Raw genomic sequence first — 19646 nt, forward strand, 5'->3', positions numbered from 1 at the left:
TAAATATGACTCCAGCTTGAGGGGAATCAGGGGCACGGGAGGAATTGTGGAATCAGGCAAATGGGAATCAGGGGCATAGGAAAGTTTGGGGTATAGTGGACTTGCAGCTACTGGGATATTGGGGAATGGTGTTCTTGCAGCGTTCAGGATAATAAGGGTGTGATTTACACAATTTGCAGGATTTTGAGATATTGAGACACAAACTCCCCTCACTCTAATTCAGTACAATTGATTCAATGGGATAACTTTTCCACTGGATTAATTAATCAGAATTATTTATTAATAAAAACAAGATTTTAATAAAGGACTAAAATGAGAAAAAAAGAAAATAGAAGCTGTTTCGTTGAATTATGTTTTGTGGAAGTTCAGAATGAGTCAGTTTCTAAGATTCAACTTCGCAGCTGCAGTGTGAGCTGTAAAATCAGCAGCCAAGGGGTTAATGCTCTGCTGATTTAACTCAGTCATGTGAGAGGCACAGGAAGTCACCTCTATATCCTGGTGTTGCTGGGGATTTTCACATTTTTTGAATTGATTGAGAAGAATGAAGGTGATTGCTGTCCTGGTGTGTTTGCTGCTCTGGGCAGTGAGAGAGGGAGATACCAGATCAGCCTGTAACTATCCTCCTGCTCAATGGTGCAACTCGTATCAAATTGCAACTGCCTGCCAGGTACAGTTCTGAGTTTTTAAAAACTTTTAATTCTTAAACTGTGATGTGTGATGAAAGCTGACTTTAAATATTAATCTGAATAGTTTTCAAGTTGTCATGTTTTATCTCTTTCTAAAACTATTTCCTACAAAAATAGCAGTGTTCACATTGTTCCAGGATTTGTGAGTACAAAAGAACTGAGCAAAATGCTTTCTGTTTCCACCAAGATTTACCAGGCAGAGTTGCTGAAAGTATAAAAGTCTTTGAGGAGCTGGAAGTCAAGGAAGTGCCTGCCCCACAGAGATAAATATGAATTGGGTTTCACATCCATAAACAATCTTTTAATCTTATCAATAACCAATTAAATTATCCGAAGGCAGTCAGTCCTTCACCGGTTTACTGATTTCGTTCAGTGATTTCCATTGTTCAGTAATTTTCCAGTATCGTCAGCTCAAAGGTTTCTCAGAATCAATAGAAGACCAATTTGTGAAGCTGTCTGCTCAGTTGTGCATTCAAAGCTTGCTATGAATTATTAAGGTAATTAGACAAATTGATATGCATTTTTGACTTCCCCTAAAAGTGTTGATTAGTGATAAGGTATGGGTCCACTGGTGCCAGCTGCCCTCTAGTTAAATGAAAGGGGCAAAGAAAGGTTCTGCTGTCAGCTGTGGTTCAGTTGGCCTCTCAGTCCCAAGGTTGTAGGTTCAAGTCCAGGACCTGAGCACAATTATCAAGGCTGACATCGCAGTGCAGGACTGAGGGAGTGCTGCATTGTTGAAGATGCTGTCTTTCAGATGAGACATTAAACTGAGGCCCCGTCTGCCCTTTTGGGTAAATATAAAAGATCCCATGGCTATTGTTTTGAAGAGAACAGGAGTGTTATCCCTGGTGTCTTCGTCAATATTTATCCCTCAATCAACATCACAACAAAACATTATCTGGCCATTATCACATTGCAGTTTGTGGGATCTTGCTGTGTACAAATTGGCTGCTGCGTTTCCTGCATTAAAACGGTGGCTACATTTCAAAACATACTTCATTGCCTGTGAAGTGCTTTGAGACATCCAGTGGTTGTGACAGGCACGAGATACATGCAAGCCTTTATTTTTATAAAAGGGAATCTAAATGTCTTCTATAGGCATATAATTGATGGACAGGTAGTAAGAAGAGGGGTAGCACCGATTGGGACCAAAAAGGAGATCTGTGCATGGAGGCAGAGAGCAGAGCTAAGGCACTAAATGAATACATTGCATCAAAAAATAAATTGCCAAAGTCATAGTGAAAGAGGAGGTAGTTGAGATACCGGATGGACTAAAAATTGAAAGAGGTGCTAGAAAGGCTGGTTGTACTTAAAGTAGATAAGTAAGTGCAAGTTGCCTTCCTGCCACACAGGTACCAGGCAGTGACCATCTCCAGCAGAGAGAATCTAACTCTCTCCTTGACATTCAAAGGCATTACCATCACTGAATCCCCCACCATTGACCAGAAACTTAATAGGATTAGCTATATAAATACTGTGGCTACAAAAGCTAGTCAGAGGCTAGAAATCTCTGCAAATAAATAACCCCCTGACTCCCCAAAGCACAAGGCACAAGTCAGGAGTGTGATGGAATACTCTCCACTTGCGTGGATGGGTGCAGCTCCAACAACACTCAAGAAGCTCGAAACCATCCAGGACAAAGTAGCCCGCTTGATTGGCACCCCATCCACCACCTTCAACATTCACTCCCTCCTCCACTGACGCACAGTGGCAGCAGTGTGTACCATCTACAAGATACACTGCAGCAATCACCAAGGCTCCTGAGACAACACCTTCCAAACCCGTGACCTCTGCCACTTAGAAGATCAAGGGCATGGGAACACCATCTATAAGTTCCCCTCCAAGCCACACACCATCCTGACTTAGAACTATATCATAATTTCTTCACTGTTGCTGGGTCCAAATCCTGGAACTCTCTTCTTACCCATGCCACATGGACTGTAGCGATTCAAGAAAGCAGCTCCTCACCGCATTCTCAAGGACAATTAGGGATGGACAATAAATGCTGGCCTAGCCAGTGCTGACCACATCCATGAACAAATTGGTTAAATTAAAATCCTAGGTTCCTGAGGGAAGTAAAGGTGGAAATTGCAGAAGTGCAGGTCATAATCTTCCAATCTTCCTTAGGTTTGAGGGGTTGTGCCATTGGACTGGAGAATTGCAAATAAGCCCAGCAACTACAGTCAGTTCAACCTCAGTGGTGGGGAATCTTTTTAGAAAAAATAATCCAGGACAAAACTAATAGTCACTTGGACAAGCATGGATTAATTAAGGAAAGCCAGCTCAGATTTGTTTAAAGCAAATCATGTTTAACTAATTTGATTGAGATTTTTGATGAAACAACAGAGAAAAATGAGGGAAATGCAGTTGATGTGGTGTATGTTCCAAAAATGTTTGATAAAATGCCACATAACTGACTTATCAACAAAGTCGAAGCCCATAGAATAAAAGTGACAGTGGCAGCATGGATACAAAATTGGCTAAAGGACAGGAAAGAGTCGTGGTAAAAGTTGTTTTTCGGACTGGAGGAAGGTATACAGTGGTGTTTTCCAGAGATCGGTTTTGGACTGCTTTTCCTGATCTATATCAATGACCTAGACTTGGGTGTACAGGGCACAATTTAAACATTTGCAGATGACACAAAACTTTAGAAGTAAAGTGAACTGAGAGGAGGATAGTGATAGACCTGAGGAGGACATAGAGGACTCTGAGGATCTGTATCTCATTACAAGGCAAATCTACACAGAAGCTGTTTTCACTGTCTGCTCTCAAGGTCTCACCCTTGTACAGCAAGTAAGCATTTTAAAATTGCCTATCTCCCAGAATCCCTCTGCTTTGACATCTTGTCCATACTGCGCCCTATTTCTGAAGTTTTTCCACTTTACCATACTACAAAGAAGGGTTCTAATAAAGCTAGATGTTATTTTATGATAAGTTAGTTGTTAGTTTATAATAGCTGGATTTTAACAATTAGTACACTGGTTAGTAACTTTCAGTAATCTAGTAATCTTACATTGCACATGGTAGATGAAATTTAACGTGGAGAAGTGGGATGTGATATATTTTGGTAGGAAGAATAAGGAAAGGCAATATAAAATAAAGGATACAATTCTAAAGGGGTGCAGGAAAAGAGAGAAGGTGGCAAGTCAGGTTGAGACAGCAGTTAAAGCATATTGGATCCTTGGCTTTATAAATTGAAACATAAGTACAAAAATAAGGAAGTTATGATGAACCAGTAAAAAAGACTGGTGCCGCAGCGAGGGCGAGAGCAGAGGTGGGGTGTAAAGAACTCGGGGGTTTGAAGTGGACTGACTCTATTCGAGAAGAAAAAGAGGGGAAAAAAAATCTGATGTCACAGGAAAGCAGAGAAGCGGTTGGTGAGTATCTCTTTCTCTAAACTAGGGCATTCATTCAAACTAGGAGCTGGAAAATTTAAAATTTCAATTGGGATAAGTATAACAGGAAATTACCAATGACCTAGCTAAGAAAAGGGATGAGGACCTGAAAAGCAAATATAGGGAGTTAGGTTGGAAGCTGAAAGGCAGGACGAGCAGAGTAGTAATCTCAGGATTGTTACCGGTGCCACGTGCGAGTGAGGCTAGAAACAGGGAGCGAGTGCAGCTGAACACGTGGCTACAGAGCTGGTGTAGGAGGGAGGGATTCGGATATGTGGATCATTGGGATACCTTCTGGGGAAGGTGGGACCTGTACAAGAAGAGGATGGGTTGCATCTGAACTGCAGGGCCACCAATATCCTGGACGGGAGGTTAGCTAGAGCTCTTCGGGAGGGTTTAAACTAGTTTGGCAGGGGGATGGGAACCGGAGCTACGGATCAGTGGATGGGGTAGCTGTTGAACAGGCAGATACAGAGTGCAGAGAGTCTGTGAGGAAGGTTAGACAGTTGACAGGGCAAAGTTGCAGCCAGTATGATGGGTTGAAGTGTGTCTATTTTAACGCAAGAAGTGTCAGGAATAAGGGTGATGAACTTAAAGCATGGATCAGTACTTGGAGCTACGATGTTGTGGATATCACAGGGGCAGGAATGGATGTTCCGGGGTTTAGATGTTTCAAGAGGAATAGGGAGGGAGGTAAAAGAGGTGGGGGAGTGGCATTGTTAATCAGGGATAGTATCACAGCTGCAGAAAGGGAGGTCGTTGAGGAGGGTTTGTCTACTGAGTCATTATGGGTGGAAGTCAGAAACAGGAAAGGAGCAGTCACTTTGTTGGGAGTTTTCTATAGACCCCCCAATAGCAACAGAGACATGGAGGAACAGATTGGGATGCAGATTTTGGAAAGGTGCAGAAGTAACAGGGTTGTTGTCATGGGTGACTTCAACTTCCCTAATATTGATTGGAACCTCCTTAGTGCAAATAGTTTGGATGGAGCAGTTTTTGTCAGGTGTGTCCAGGAAGGTTTCCTGACTCAATATGTAGATAGGCCGACTAGAGGGGAGGCTATGTTGGACTTGGTGCTTGGCAACGAACCAGGCCAGGTGGCAGAGCATTTCGGTGATAGTGATCACAACTCCCTGACCTTTACTATAGTCATGGAGAGGGACAGGAGCAGATGGGAAGAGAAAATATTTAATTGGGGGAGGGGGAATAACAATGCTATTAGGCAGGAACTGGGGAGCATAAATTGGGAACAGATGTTCTCAGGGAAATGCACGACAGAAATGTGGAGGTTGTTTAGGGAGCACTTGCTGCGACTGCTGGATAGGTTTGTCCCGATGAGGCAGGGAAGGGATGGTAGGGTGAAGGAACCTTGGATGACAAGAGATGTGGAACAGCTAGTCAAGAGGAAGAAGGAAGCTTACTTAAGGTTGAAGAAGCAAGGATCAGACAGGGCTCTAGAGGGTTACAAGGTAGCCAGGAAGGAAATGAAGAATGGACTTAGGAGAGCTAGAAGGGGACATGAAAATGTCTTGGCGGGTAGGATTAAGGAAAATCCCAAGGCGTTCTACACTTATGTGAGGAACAAGAGGATGGCCAGAGTGAGGGTAGGGCCGATGAGGGATAGTGGAGGGAACTTGTGCCTGGAGTCGGAGGAGGTAGGGGAGGTCCTAAATGAATACTTTGCTTCAGTATTCACTAGTGAGAGGAACCTGGTCATTTGTGAGGACAGCGTGGAACAGGCTGATATGCTCGAACAGGTTGAGGTTAAGAGGGAGGATGTGCTGGAAATTTTGAATGATATGAGGACAGATAAGTCCCCGGGGCCAGACGGGAAATACCCAAGGATATTACGGGAAGCGAGGGAAGAGATTGCTGCGCCTTTGGCGATGATCTTTGCGTCTTCACTGTCCACTGGAGTAGTACCGGATGATTGGAGGGTGGCAAATGTTATTCCCTTGTTCAAGAAAGGGAATAGGGATAACCCTGGGAATTACAGACCAGCCAGTCTTACATCGGTAGTGGGCAAATTATTGGAGAGGATTCTGAGAGACAGGATTTATGATTATTTTGAAAAGCATGGTTTGATTAGAGACAGTTAACATGGCTTTGTGAGGGGCAGGTCATGCCTCACCAGCCTTATTGAATTCTTTGAAGATGTGACAAAACACATTGATGAAGGAAGAGCAGGATGTGGTGTATATGGATTTTAGCAAGGCGTTTGATGAAGGTTCCCCATGGTAGGCTCATTCAGAAAGTGAGGAGGCATGGGATACAGGGAAAGTTGGCTGTCTGGATACAAAATTGGCTGGCCCATAGAAGACAGAGGGTGGTAGTCGATGGAAAGTATTCAGCATGGAGCTCGGTGACCAGTGGTGTTCCGCAGGGATCTGTTCTGGGACCTCTGCACTTTGTGATTTTTATAAATGACTTGGATGAGGAAGTGGAAGGCTGGGTTAGCAAGTTTGCCGATGACACGAAGGTTGCTGGAGTTGTGGATAATGTGGAAGGCTGTTGTAGGTTGCAACGGGACATTGACAGGATGCAGAGCTGGGCTGAGAAGTGGCAGATGGAGTTCAACCTGGAAAAGTGTGAAGTGATTCATTTTGGAAGGTCGAATTTGAATGCAGAATACAGGCTTAAAGACAGGATTCTTGGTAGTGTGGAGGAACAGAGGGATCTTGGGGTCCATGTCCATAGATCGCTCAAAGTTGCCACCCAAGTTGATAGGGTTGTTAAGAAGGCATATGGTGTGTTGGCTTTCATTAACAGGGGGATTGAGTTTAAGAGCCGCGAGGTTATGCTGCAGCTCTATCAGGCCCTGGTTCGACCACACTTGGAATATTGTGTTCAGTTCTGGTAGCCTCATTATAGGAAGGATGTGGAAGCTTTAGAGAGGGTGCAGAGGAGATTTACCAGGATGCTGCCTAGACTGGAGGGCATGTCCTACGAAGAAAGACTGAGGGAGCTAGGGTTTTTCTCATTGGAGCGAAGAAGGATGAGAGGTGACTTGATAGAGGGGTACAAGATGATGAGAGGCGTAGATAGAGTTGATAGCCAGAGACTTTTTCCCAGGGCGCAAAGGGCTATCACCAGGGGGCATAATTTTAAGGTGATTGGAGGAAGGTTTCGGGGAGATGTCAGAGGTAGGTTCTTTACACAGAGAGTGGTGGGTGCGTGGAATGCGCTGCCAGCGGTGGTAGTAGAAGCAGATACATTAGGGACATTTAAGCGACTCTTGGATAGGTACATGGACGATAGTAGAATGAAGGGTAGGTAGTTAGTTTGATCTTAGAGTAGGTTAAAGGTTCGGCACAACATCGTGGGCCGAAGTGCCTGTACTGTACTGTACTGTGCTGTACTGTTCTATGCTCTATGTTCTAACTAGATTCTAAAAGAGGGAATAGAGATTTTTTTTTTTTTAAGATTTATGGATGGGCAGCTGAGACCTGTTGCTTGCAATTCCTGTGTCGTGGGAACCTCTGGACATTCCTTCTTGAGGGACCACATGAAGAGGAAGTGTCTCCAGCTGCTTGAGCTCAGAATTTCCGAGCTTGAGGGCAGCTGGAATCACTGCGGAGAGTTTCCTGGATCTTGCGTTCCAGGAGGTGGGCACCCACAGGAAATAAGAGATCAGGATAGTAGATGGGTGGCCACCTGGAAGAGGCAGGAAGTACAGTAGTCTTCAGGGTGTATACTACTCTCAAACTGATACTCAGCTTTAGAGACTGTTGGGAGTGACGACACCTTGAAGGAGTGCAGTCCAGACCATGGCACCAATGGGCAAGGGACTGTACAGGAGGGAACAGCAAAGAGTAGAAATCCAGTTATGAGTTTCCATAGTTGCGGTGGGGAAGGGTGGGGGGTGGGAACAGACAGGCATTTCAGTAATGATATCATGCGTCTCACATGGTGTGTTGCCTCCCTGGTGCCAGGGAGAAGGACATCATGGAGAGGATGCAGAATATTTTTCAGGGGGAAGGGAGTGAGTCAGAAGAGGTGGTACATATCAGTACCAATGACATAGAGCAGGTAAAGAGGTCCTCTGGTCAGATTTTCAGGAGCTAGGGAGGAAATTTAAAAAGTAGAATGTCAAATGTAGTAACCTCTGGATTACTTAGTGCCACACAGTAGTGAGAGTGGAGGTGGGAAGATAGGGAGGATCAATGCATGGCTTGGGGTATGGTGCAGGAGGGAGGACCTCAGATTCTTGGAACACTAGGACCAGTTCTGAAGTCGGAGGCACGTATTCAAAAGGGACGGGTTGCATCTCAACGGGACTGCGACCATTGTCCTCTTGGGGAGGTTCACTGGTGCAGTTGGGGAGGGTTTAAACTAAATTGTTAGGGGATGGGCACCAGCATGTAGAAGTAGGAAAGGAATAAGGTGCACAAAGGAATGAAAGTGTTGGATAATACTAGAGAAGGAAGTTGTTCCATATTAGATAGGAGCAGGCTAATAAGGAGTAAAGTTTTAAATAACTCTTAACTATCTACAGGAGAAGGAGCTAATTGGTAAGTGAGGGTCTGTAATTCTACATTTTACAAGCAGCTAGTTTAAAAGTAAGGCTAAGGTAGGACCGGGCAGCTCAGCCAAGTGGAATGTGCCTCCTGTGGTATGTGGGAAATCATGGATGCTTCAAGTGACCTTTGCGAACACATCTGCAGGAAGTGTCACCAGCTGCAGAAACTGGCTGGATCTGCGAGGCTGAAGATTATGTGGATAACACATTTAGGGAGCTGGTCACACTGCAAGTTAGGGGCATAGAAACATAGAAAATAGGAGCAGGAGTAGGCCATTCGGCCCTTCAAGCCTGCTCCGCCATTCATTATGATCATGGCTGATCATCCAACTCAGTAACCTGTTCCCATTTTCCCCCCCCCACCCCCCCCCCCCCCCATACCCTTTGATCCATTTAGACCCAAGAGCTATATCTAACTCCTTCTTGAAAACATTCAATGTTTTGGCCTCAACTACTTTCTGTGGTAACGAATTCCACAGGCTCACCACTCTCTGGGTGAAGAAATTTCTCCTCATGTCAGTCCCGAAGGGTTTACCCCATATCCTTAGACTATGACCCCTGGTTCTGGACTCCCCCACCATCGGGAACATCCTTCCTGCATCTACCCTGTCAAGTCTTGTTTGAATTTTATAGGTTTCTATGAGATCGCCCCTCACTCTTCTGAACTCCAGCGAATATAGTCCTCACCGACTCAATCTCTCCTCATACGTCAGTCCCACCATCCCAGGAATCAGTCTGGTAAACCTTCGCTGCACTCCCTCTATAGCAAGAACATACTTCCTCAGATAAGGAGACCAAAACTGCACACAATGTTCCAGGTGTGGCCTCACCAAGGCCCTGTATAATTGCAGCAAGACATCCCTGCTCCTGAACTCTAATCCTCTCGCTATGAAGGCCAACATACCATTTGCCTTTTTTATCGCCTGTTGCACCTGCATGCTTACCTTCAGCGACTGGTGTACGAGAACACCCAGGTCTCGCTGCATATTCCCCTCTCTCAGTTTATAGCCGTTCAGATAATCTGCCTTCCTGTTTTTGCTACCAAAGTGGATAACCTCACATTTATCCACATTATACTGCATCTGCCATGCATTAGCCCACTCACTCAACTTGTCCAAATCACCCTGAAGCCTCTCTGCATCATCCTCACAACTCACCCTCCCACCCAGTTTTGTGTCATCTGCAAATTTGGAGATATTACATTTAGTTCCCTCATCTAAATCATTAATATATATTGTGAATAGCTGGGGTCCTAGCACCGATCCCTGCAGTACCCCACTGGTCACTGCCTGCCATTCGGAAAAAGGCATGCAGGCAGAGAGGGAATGGGTGACCACCAGAAAGTCTAGGAGGACAAGGCAGGTAGTGCAGGAGTCCTGTGAGTCTATCTTGCTTACAAACAGGTTTTCCATTTTGTATACTGGTGAGGTAGATGATTCCTCTGGTGTGTAGCATGAGCCAGGTTTGGGGCACCATGAGTGGCTCAGCTACATGGGTGGGAAGGAAGAAGAGTGGAAGAGAAATAATGGTCGGGATTAGATAGGGGAACAGACCAGCATTTCTGCAGCCATAGACATGACTCCAGGATGGTATGTTGCCTCCCTGGTGCCAGGGTCAAGGATTTCACAGAGCGGCTGCAGGACATTTTTAAGGGGAAGGGTGAACAGTCAGAAGTCATGTTTCACATTGGTACCAACGACATAGGTAGAAAGAGGGATGAGGTCCTGAAAGCAGATTTTAAGGAGCTAGGTAAGACATTAAAAAGCAGTTCCTCAGGGGTAATAATCTCTGGATTACTCTCAATGCCACATGCTAGTGAGCATAGAAATAGGAGGTAAGAGATGATGAATGCATGGTTGGAGAAGGGGTGCAGGAGGGAGGGCTTTAGATGCCTGGGGCATTGGAACCAGTTCTGGGGGAGTTGGGATCTGTACAAGCTAGACGGTTTGCACCTCAACATGGCTGGGACCAATGTCCTTGCCGGGAGGTTCGCTGTTGCTGGTGGACAGTGTTTAAACTAGTTTGGCAGGGGGTTGGGAAACTGAGGATAGACTCATGGGTCAAAATCAGAAATTGATCTGGAAGGCGGAGGATAGAAAATAGAGTGCTTGGCAGTACTCAAGGATATATATTTCAATGTAAGGAGTATAGAAAATAAAGCAGACAAGCTGAGGGAACAGATAGAAACATGGCAGTATGGTATCATAGCTGTTACAGAAACATGGCTTAAAGAGGGACAGGAATGGCAGCTCAACGTTGCTGGTTGCAGGGTTTTCAGACGAGAAAGGGAGTGGGGAGTGGCAATTTTGCTTAGAGAGGCAATTACAGCTTTGAGGAGGGATGATGTATGAGAAGGATCATCAATTAAGGCCATATTGATTGAATTTAGGAGGGTTCAGAGTAAACATGTTCGCACAATGAAAGAGGATGGGTCTGCCAAATCTAGATCCCCTGGATTTCGAGGATCTTACAGGGTATGATAAGGCAGAAAAGGAAAGCTTATGTCGGACACAGAGAACTCAATATTCAAGAAAGCCAAGAGGAGTATAGAAAATTGGAGGAGTGAAATCAATAAAGAAATTAGGAAAGCTAAGAGCATGAAAGAATATTGGCAAGTAAAATCAAGGAGAACCCAAAGATGTGTTATCAATACATTACGAGTAAGAGGATAACTAAGGAAAGAGTAGGGCCAATAAAAGACCAAAAAGATAACCTATGTGTGGAAGCGGAAGAGGTGGGTATGGTTCTTAATGAATACTTTGCATTTGTATTCACAAAAGAGGGAGACGATGCAGACAGCAGATGAGAAGGAGGAGTGTGCAGTATTGGATGTGATGAAATCGGACAGAGGAAGTATTAATGGGATTAGCATCCTTGAAAGTGGATAAATCACCAGGACTGGATGAAATGTATTCCAGGCTCTTAAAAGAAGCCAGGGAGGAAATAGTGGAAGATCTGACCATCATTTTCCAATCCTTACTGGATACAAGTGTGATGCCAGAGGATTGGAGATCTGCTAACGTTGCACCTCTGTTTAAAAAGGGAGCAAGGAATAGACTGAATAACTGCAGGCCAGTCAGTCTAATCTCAGTAGTGGGCAAATTATCAGAATCAATTCTGAGACACAGGATAAACTGTCACTTAGAAAAGCACGGATAAATCAAGGATAGTCAGCTTGGATTTTTGAGCCAGCACGTTTTAAAAAGTCCGACAAGAGAAGGGGCAGGACTGGATATGATGGGGAATGAAGCCGGACAAGTGGTAGAAGTGTCAGTGGGGGAACATTTCGGGGATAGTGACCATAACTCTTAAGATTTAAGGTAGTTATGGAAAAGGATAAAGAGGGACCAGAAATAAAAGTACTGAATTGGGGGAAGGCTGATTTCAATATGATAAAACAGGATCTGGCCAAAGTGGAATGGGAGCAGCTACTTGTCGGAAAGTCTACATCAGACCAGTGGGAGTCATTCAAAAAGGAAATAGTGAGAGTTCAGAGCCAACATGTTCCCATAAAAGTGAAGGGTAGGACCAACAAGTCCAGGAAACCTTGGATGTCAAGGGATATAGAGGATTGGATGAGGAGAAAAAAAAGGAGGCTTATGGCAGATTCAGAGCGCTGAAAACCGAGGAGGCCCTAGAGGAGTATAGAAAGTGTAGGGGGGGTACTTTATTAAAAAAAAAAAGTAATTAGGAGAGCGAAGAGGGGACATGGAAAAAAACACTGGCGGGAAAGATAAAGGAAAATCCTAAGGTGCTTTATAAGTTCTTTGGCCTCCTTGTCTCGAGAGACAATGGGTAAGCGCCTGGAGGTGGTCAGTGGTTTGTGGAGCAGCACTTGGAGTGGTTATATTAAGTATTAAGTATATTAAGGGCAAGAGGATAACCAGCGATTATCCTGGTTAGGGATCAAAGTGGCAATTTGAGTGTGGAGCCGGAGGACATAGGTAAGGTTTTAAATGATTACTTTTCATCTGTGTTCACTATGGAGAAGGATGACGTAGGTTTAGAGATCAGGGAGGGGGATTGTGATATACTTGAACATATTAGCATTGAAAGGGAGGAAGTATTAGATGTTTTAATGGGCTTAAAAGTGGATAAAACCCCAGCCCCAGATGAGATGTATCCCAGGCAGTTATGTGAGGCAAGGGAGGAGATTGCAGGGGCTCTGACACAAATTTTCAAATCCTCTCTGGCCACAGGAGATGTACCAGAGGACTGGAGGACAGTGAATGTGGTACCATTATTCAAGAAGGGTAGTAGGGATAAACCAGGTAATTACAGGCCAGTGAGTGTAACATCAGTGGATATACTGGGGGGAATGTCCAGCGAGGCCATATGGGTAGAACTTAGAAATAAGAAAGGGGTGATCACTTTGGGATTATACTATAGGCCCCCCATTAGTCAGAGGGAAGTGGAGGAGCATATATGCAAGGAAATCACAGATAGGTGTAGGAATTATAAGGTTGTAATAGTAGGTGATTTTAACTTCCCTAATATTGACTGGGACTGCCTTAGTGCTAAGGGATCAGATGGGGAAGAATTTGTTAAGTGTGTCCAGGATAGTTTTCTGAAGCAGTATGTGGATGGTCCTACTAGAGAAGGGGCTACACTCGACCTCCTCTTAGGAAATGAGGATGGGCAGGTGGTTGATGTGTCAGTGGGGGAGCACTTTGGGACCAGTGACCATAACTCTATTAGCTTCAAGATAGTTATGGAAAAGGATAGGACTGGTCCTCCGGTTGAAGTCCTAAATTGGGGGAAAGCTGATTTCGATGGAATCAGACAGGAACTTTCAAACGTTGAATGGGAGAGGCTGTTTACAGATAGAGATGTCTGGCAAGTGGGAGGCTTTTAAAAGTGAGATAGGAAGTGTTTAGGGCCGGCATGTTCCTGTTAGATGGAAGGGCAAGGCTGGCAAGTTTAGGGAACCTTGGTTGATGAGGGATATTGAGGGTCCGGTCTGGACAAAGAGGGAGGCATATGTCAGGTATAGGCAGCTGGGATTGAACGAGTCCCTCGAGGAGTATAGGGGATGAAGGACTACACTTAAGGAAATTAGGAGGGCGAAAAGGGGCCATGAGATTTCCCTGGCAAATAAGATAAAGGAGAATCCTAAAAGATTCTATAAGTATATTAAGAGTAAAAGGGTAGCTAGGGAGAGAGTAGGTCCTGTTAAGGATCAGTGTGGTCATCTATGTGTGGAGTCACGGGAAATGGGCGAGGTCTTAAATGAATATTTCTCGTCCATATTTAACGTGGAGAAGGTCATGGAAGCTGGTGAGTTCAAGGGAGGGAACAGCGATATTCTGGAGCATATCAACATTACAAAGGAGGAGGTGTTGGAGGTTTTGAAGTGCATTGAGGTGGATAAATCCCCAGGGCCTGACCAGGTGTATCCTAGGATGCTATGGAAAGCAAGGGAGGAGATCGCTGGGGCCCTGGCAGAGATTTTTGTATCATCGTTAGCCACAGGTTAGCTACTGGAAGAATGGAGGATAGCTAATGTTGTGCCTTTATTTAAGAAGGGCAGCAGGGATAAGCCAGGGAACTACAGGCCGGTGAGCCTTCCATCGGTGGTGGGAAAGTTATTGGAAGGGATTCTGAGAGACAGGATTTATATGCATCTGGAAAGGCAAGGTCTGATTAGGGATAGTCAGCATGGCTTTGTGCATGGGAAATCATGCCTCACAAATTTGATTGGGTTTTTCGAGGAGGTGACCAAGAGGATTGACGAGGGCAGAGCGATGGACGTTGTCTACATGGACTTTAGCAAGGCCTTTGACAAGGTTCCGCATGGTAGGCTGGTTCAGAAGGTTTGAACACATGGGATCCAGACTGAGCTAGCAAATTGGATACAAATTGGCTTAGTGATAGGAGGCAGAGGGTGGTAGTGGAGGGTTGTTTTTCAGATTGGAGGCCGGTGACCAGTGGTGTGGCGCAGGGATCAGTGCTGGGCCCTCTGTTGTTTGTCATATATATTAATGACTTGGATGTGAATGTAGGGGGATGATTAGTAAGTTTTCAGATGACACCAAAATTGGAGGTATAGTGGATAGTGAAGAAGGTTGTCTAAGGTTACAACAGAATATAGATCAACTGGGAAAGTGGGCAAGGGATTGGCAAATGGAATTTAATGCAGACAAGTGTGAAGTGATGCATTTTGGGAAGTTAAACCAGGGCAGGACATATACAGTGAATGGCAGGGCCCTGGGAGTGTTCTTGAGCAGCGAGATCTTGGGGTGCAAGTACATAGTTCCCTGAAAGTGGCAACACAGGTAGACAGGGTGGTGAAGAAGGCGTATGGCATGCTTGCCTTCATCGGCCGAGGCATTGAGTACAAGAGTTTGGATGTCATGTTGCAGTTGTACATAACGTTGGTTAGGTCGCATTTGGAGTACTGTGTGCAGTTCTGGTCGCCGCACTACAGGAAAGATGTGATTAAGCTAGAGAGGGTGCAGAAAAGATTCACAAGGATGTTGCCTGGTTTGGAGGGCTTGAGTTATAAAGAGAGATTGGATAAGCTGGGTCTGTTTTCCCTGGAGCGAAGGAGGCTGAGAGGGGACATGATAGAGGTATATAAAATTATGAGAGGCATAGATAGGGTAGATAGCCAAAGTCTGTTTCCCATGGTAGGGGTGACTAAAACTAGAGGGCATAGATTTAAGGTGAGAGGGAGGAGGTTTAAAGGGGATCAAAGGGGTAAATTTTTCTCACAAAGATTAGTGGGTATCTGGAATGAGCTGCCTGAGGAGGTGGTGGAGGCAGGAACAGTAGCAACATTTAAGAGGCATCTGGACAGGTACTTGAATGAGAAAGGCAGAGGGATATGGAATTAATGCAGGGAGGTGGGATTAGTATAGATAGGCATTATGGTCAGCATGGATGCGGTGGGCCGAAGGGCCTGTTTCTATGCTATACGACTCTGACTCTACAGTGGTTGGGAAACTATTGGAAACAAATTCTAAAGGACAGGATTAATCTCCACTTGGTGAGGCAGGAATTAATCAGGGATCGTCAGAATGGCTTTGTTGGGGTAGATCGTGTCTAACATATTTGACTGAATTTTTCGAGGAGGTTACTCGGTGTGTAGATGAGGGTAAAGCAGTTGATTTAGTCAACATGGATTTCAGTAAGGTTTTTGATGAGGTCCCGCATGGGAGATTGGTTAAGAAGGTAAGAGCCCATGGGATCCAGGGCAATTTGGCAAATTGGATATAAAATTGACTTAGTGGCAGGAGGAAGAGGGTGATGGTCGAGGGTTGTTTTTGCAAGTGGAAGCCTGTGACCAGTGGTGTACCACAGGGATCGGTGCTGGGACCCTTGCTGTTTGTAGTGTACATTTCGACGTGAATATAGGAGGTATGATCAGTAAGGTCACAGATGACACAAAAACTGGTGGTGTTGTAAATAGCAAGGAGGAAAGCCTTCGATTACAGGATGATGTTGATGGGCTGGTAAGATGGGCAGAGCGGTGGCAAATGAAATTTGAAAAGTGTGAGGTGATGCATTTTGGGAGGACTAACAAGGCAAGGGAATATACAATGGATGGTAGGACCATAGGAAGTACAGAGGGTCAGAGGGACCTTGGTGTACTTGTCCATAGATCACTGAAGGCAGCAGCACAGGTAGATAAGGTGGTTAGGAAGGCATATGGGATGCTTGCCTTTATTAGCCGAGGCATAGAATATAAGAGCAGGGAGTTTATGCTGGAGCTGTATAAAACGCTAGTTAGGCCACAGCTGGAGTACTGTGTACAGTTCTGGTCACCACACTATAGGAAGGATGTGATTGCACTGGAGAGGGTGCAAAGGAGATTCACCAGGATGTTGCCTGGACTGGAGCATTTCAGCTATGAAGAGAGACTGAAAAGGCTAGGGTTGTTTTCCTTGGAGCAGAGAAGGCTGAGGGGGGACATGATTGAGGTATACAAAATTATGAGGGGCATAGATAGGTTAGATAGGAAGAAACTTTTTCCCTTAGCGAAGGTGTCAATAACCAGGGGGCATAGATTTAAGGTAAGGGGAGGTGGTTTAGAGGGAATTTGAGGAAAAAGGTTTTCACCCAGAGGGTGGTTGGAATCTGGAACACACTGCTTGAAGGGGTGGTAGAGACAGGAACCCTCACAACATTTAAGAAGTATTTAGATGAGCACTTGAAACACCATAACATACAAGGCTGCGGGCCAAGTGCTGGAAAATGGGATTAGAATAGTTCGGTGCTTGATGGCCAGCATGGACACGATGGGCCAAAGGGCCTGTTTCTGTGCTGTATAACTCTGACTCTATGATTTAAGGGGAGGTCGTGTCTGACTAATCTGATCGAATTTTTTGAAGTAGCAAGGAGGATTGATGTCGGTCGTGCTGTTGATGTGGTCTACATGGATTTTTAGCAATGTTTTTTACAAGGTCCCACTTGACAGACTGATTTTTAAAAAAACAAAGTCCATGGGATCCAGGTAATGTAGCAAGCTGGATAGCAAATTGGCTCCGTAGCAGGGAACAAAGGGTAATTGTCGACTTGTGTTTTTGCCACTGGAGGGCTGTTTTCAGTGATGTTCCGCAGGGCTCAGTACTAGGTCCCCTGTTTCTCGTGGTATATATTAAGGATTTGGATGTATATGTAGGGGGCATAATCAAGAAATTTTCAGACGAGACAAAAATTGGCCACGTGGTTGATAGTGAGGAGGATAGCTGTACACTGCAGGAAGGTATTGATGAACTGTCACGTGGGCAAAAAAGTGGCAAATGGATTTAACACAGAGAAGTGTGAGGTGATGCATTTGTGGAGGTCAAAAAAATGCAAAGAAATACAAAATAAATGGGAGGACATTGAGAGGTGTAGAGGAAGTGAATGACTTTGGCGTTCATGATGGTACACACTGCTGCCACTGTGCGTCGGTGATGGAGGGAATAAATGTTGAAGGTGGTGGATGGGGTGCCAATCAACTGGGCTTTTTTGTCCTGGATGGTGTCGAGCTTCTTGAGTGTTGTTGGAACTGCACCCATCCAGGCAAGTAAAGAGTATTCCATCAAACTCCTGATTTGTGCCTTGTATATAGTGGACAGGCTTTGGCGAGTCAGTGAGTTACTCACCGCAGGATTCCTAGCCTCTGGCATGCTTTTGAAGCCACAGCATTTATGTGGTTGGTCCAGTTCAGTTTCTGGTAAAAGGTAACCCTACAATGTTGATGGTGGGGGATTCAGTGAGGTAATGCCATTGAACGTCATGGGGAGATGGTTAGTTTCTCTTGTTTGAGATGATCATTGCCTGGTATTTGTGTGGTTTGAAAGCTACTTACCACTTGTCAGCCAAAGCCTGGATGTTGCCCAGGTCTTGATGCATGTGTCCACATGCTTCAGTATTTTGAGGAGTTGCGAATGGTGCTGAACATTGTGCAATCATCAGTGAACATCCCCACTTCTGACATTTATGATGGAGGGAAGATCATTATTTAAGCAATTGAAGATGGCTGGGCCTAGGACCCTACCCTGAGAAACTCCTGCAGTGATGTCCTGGGACTGAGCTGATTGACCTCCAACAACCACAACCATCTCCCTTTGTGGTAGGTACAACTCCAACTAGCAGAGCGTTTTCCCCCAGTTCCCATTGACTTCAGTTTTGCTCGGGCTCCTTGATGCAATACTCTGTCAACTGCTGCGTTGATGTCAAGGGCAGTCACTCTCCCCTCACCTCTGGAGTTCAGCTCTTTGTTCCATGTTTGGACCAAGGCTGTAATGAGGTCAGGAGCTGATAGCACTGGCGATGACCCCTTCCATTACTGCTGATGATCAGGAGCAGACTGATGGGGTGGTAATTGCCCTGCTGGGACTTGTCCTACTATGTGTACAGGACATACCTGGGCAATATTCCATATTGCTGGGTAGATGCCAGTGTTGTAGCTGTACTGGAACAGCTTGGGTAGGAGTGCGGCAAGTTCTGGAGCACAATTCTTCAGTACTATAGCTGGAATGTTGTCAGGACCCATAGCCTTTGCTGCATCCAGTGCCTTAAGCCATTTCTTTATCACATGGAGTGAATCAGATTGACTGAAGACTGGCATCTGTGATGTTGGGGACCTGAAGAGGAGGCTGAGATGGATCATCCACTCAGCACTTCTGGCTGCAAATGGTTGCAAATGCTTCAGCCCTGCCTTTTGCACTGATGTGCTGGGCTCCCCCATTGTTGAGAATAGGGATATTTGTAGAGCCTCCTCCTCCTGTTAGTTGTTTAATTGTTCACCACCATTCATGACTGGATGTGGCAGGACTGCAGAGATTAGATCAGATCAGTTTGTTGTGGGATTGCTTAGCTCTGTCAGTTGCATGTTGCTTCTGCTGTTTGGCATACAAATAGTCCTGTGCTGTAGCCTCACCAGGTTGACACCTCATTTTGAGGTATGCCTGGTGCTGCTCCTGGCATGCCCTCCTGCACTCTTCATTGAACCAGGGTCGGTCTCCTGGCTTGATGGTAATAGTAGAGTGGGGGATATGCCAGGCCAGGAGGTTACAGATTGTGGTTGAATACAATTCTGCTGCTGCTGATGGCCCACAGCACTTCATGGATGCCCAGTTTTGAGTTGCTAGATCTGTTAACAATCTATCCCATTTAGCACACTGGCAGTGCCACACAGCACAATGGTGGGTATCCTCAATTGTGAAGACAGGACTTTGTCTCCACAAGGACTGTGCTGTGGTCACTCCTATCAATGGACTGATGCATCTGCGACAGGTAGATTGGTGAGGACAAGGTCAAGTAAGTTTTTCACTTTTTTTGGTTCCCTCACCAGCTGCAGCAGACCCAGTATAACAGCTCTGTCCTTTCGGACTTGGCCAGCTCGGTAAGTAATGGTGATACCGAGCCACTCTTGGTGATGGACATTGAAGTTCCCCACCTGGAGTACATTTTGTGCCCTTGCTACCCTCAGTACTTCTAATTGGTCTTCAACGTGGAGAAGCACTGATTCATCAGCCGGGGTGGGGGGTTGGTGGGTGGGGGCGAAGGAAGGAGGCAGTAGGTGGTAATCAGCAGGAGGTTTCCTTGTCCATG

General features: G+C 45.3%; 1 protein-coding gene across 1 annotated transcript in view; it reads left to right on the plus strand.

Moving 5' to 3' along the window:
- The first annotated feature begins 482 nt into the window (after positions 1 to 482).
- LOC137351495 (gamma-interferon-inducible lysosomal thiol reductase-like) overlaps positions 483 to 19646 on the plus strand; it is a 61670-nt gene continuing 42506 nt past the window's right edge. Inside the window, exon 1 of the mRNA XM_068015944.1 lies at positions 483 to 667. Coding sequence (XP_067872045.1) covers positions 542 to 667 — 126 coding nt within the window. The 5' untranslated portion in view covers positions 483 to 541. The remainder of the gene's footprint in view (positions 668 to 19646) is intronic.

The sequence above is a fragment of the Heterodontus francisci genome, chromosome 36 (assembly GCF_036365525.1).
Source record: "Heterodontus francisci isolate sHetFra1 chromosome 36, sHetFra1.hap1, whole genome shotgun sequence".
Taxonomy (NCBI): Eukaryota; Metazoa; Chordata; class Chondrichthyes; order Heterodontiformes; family Heterodontidae; genus Heterodontus; species Heterodontus francisci.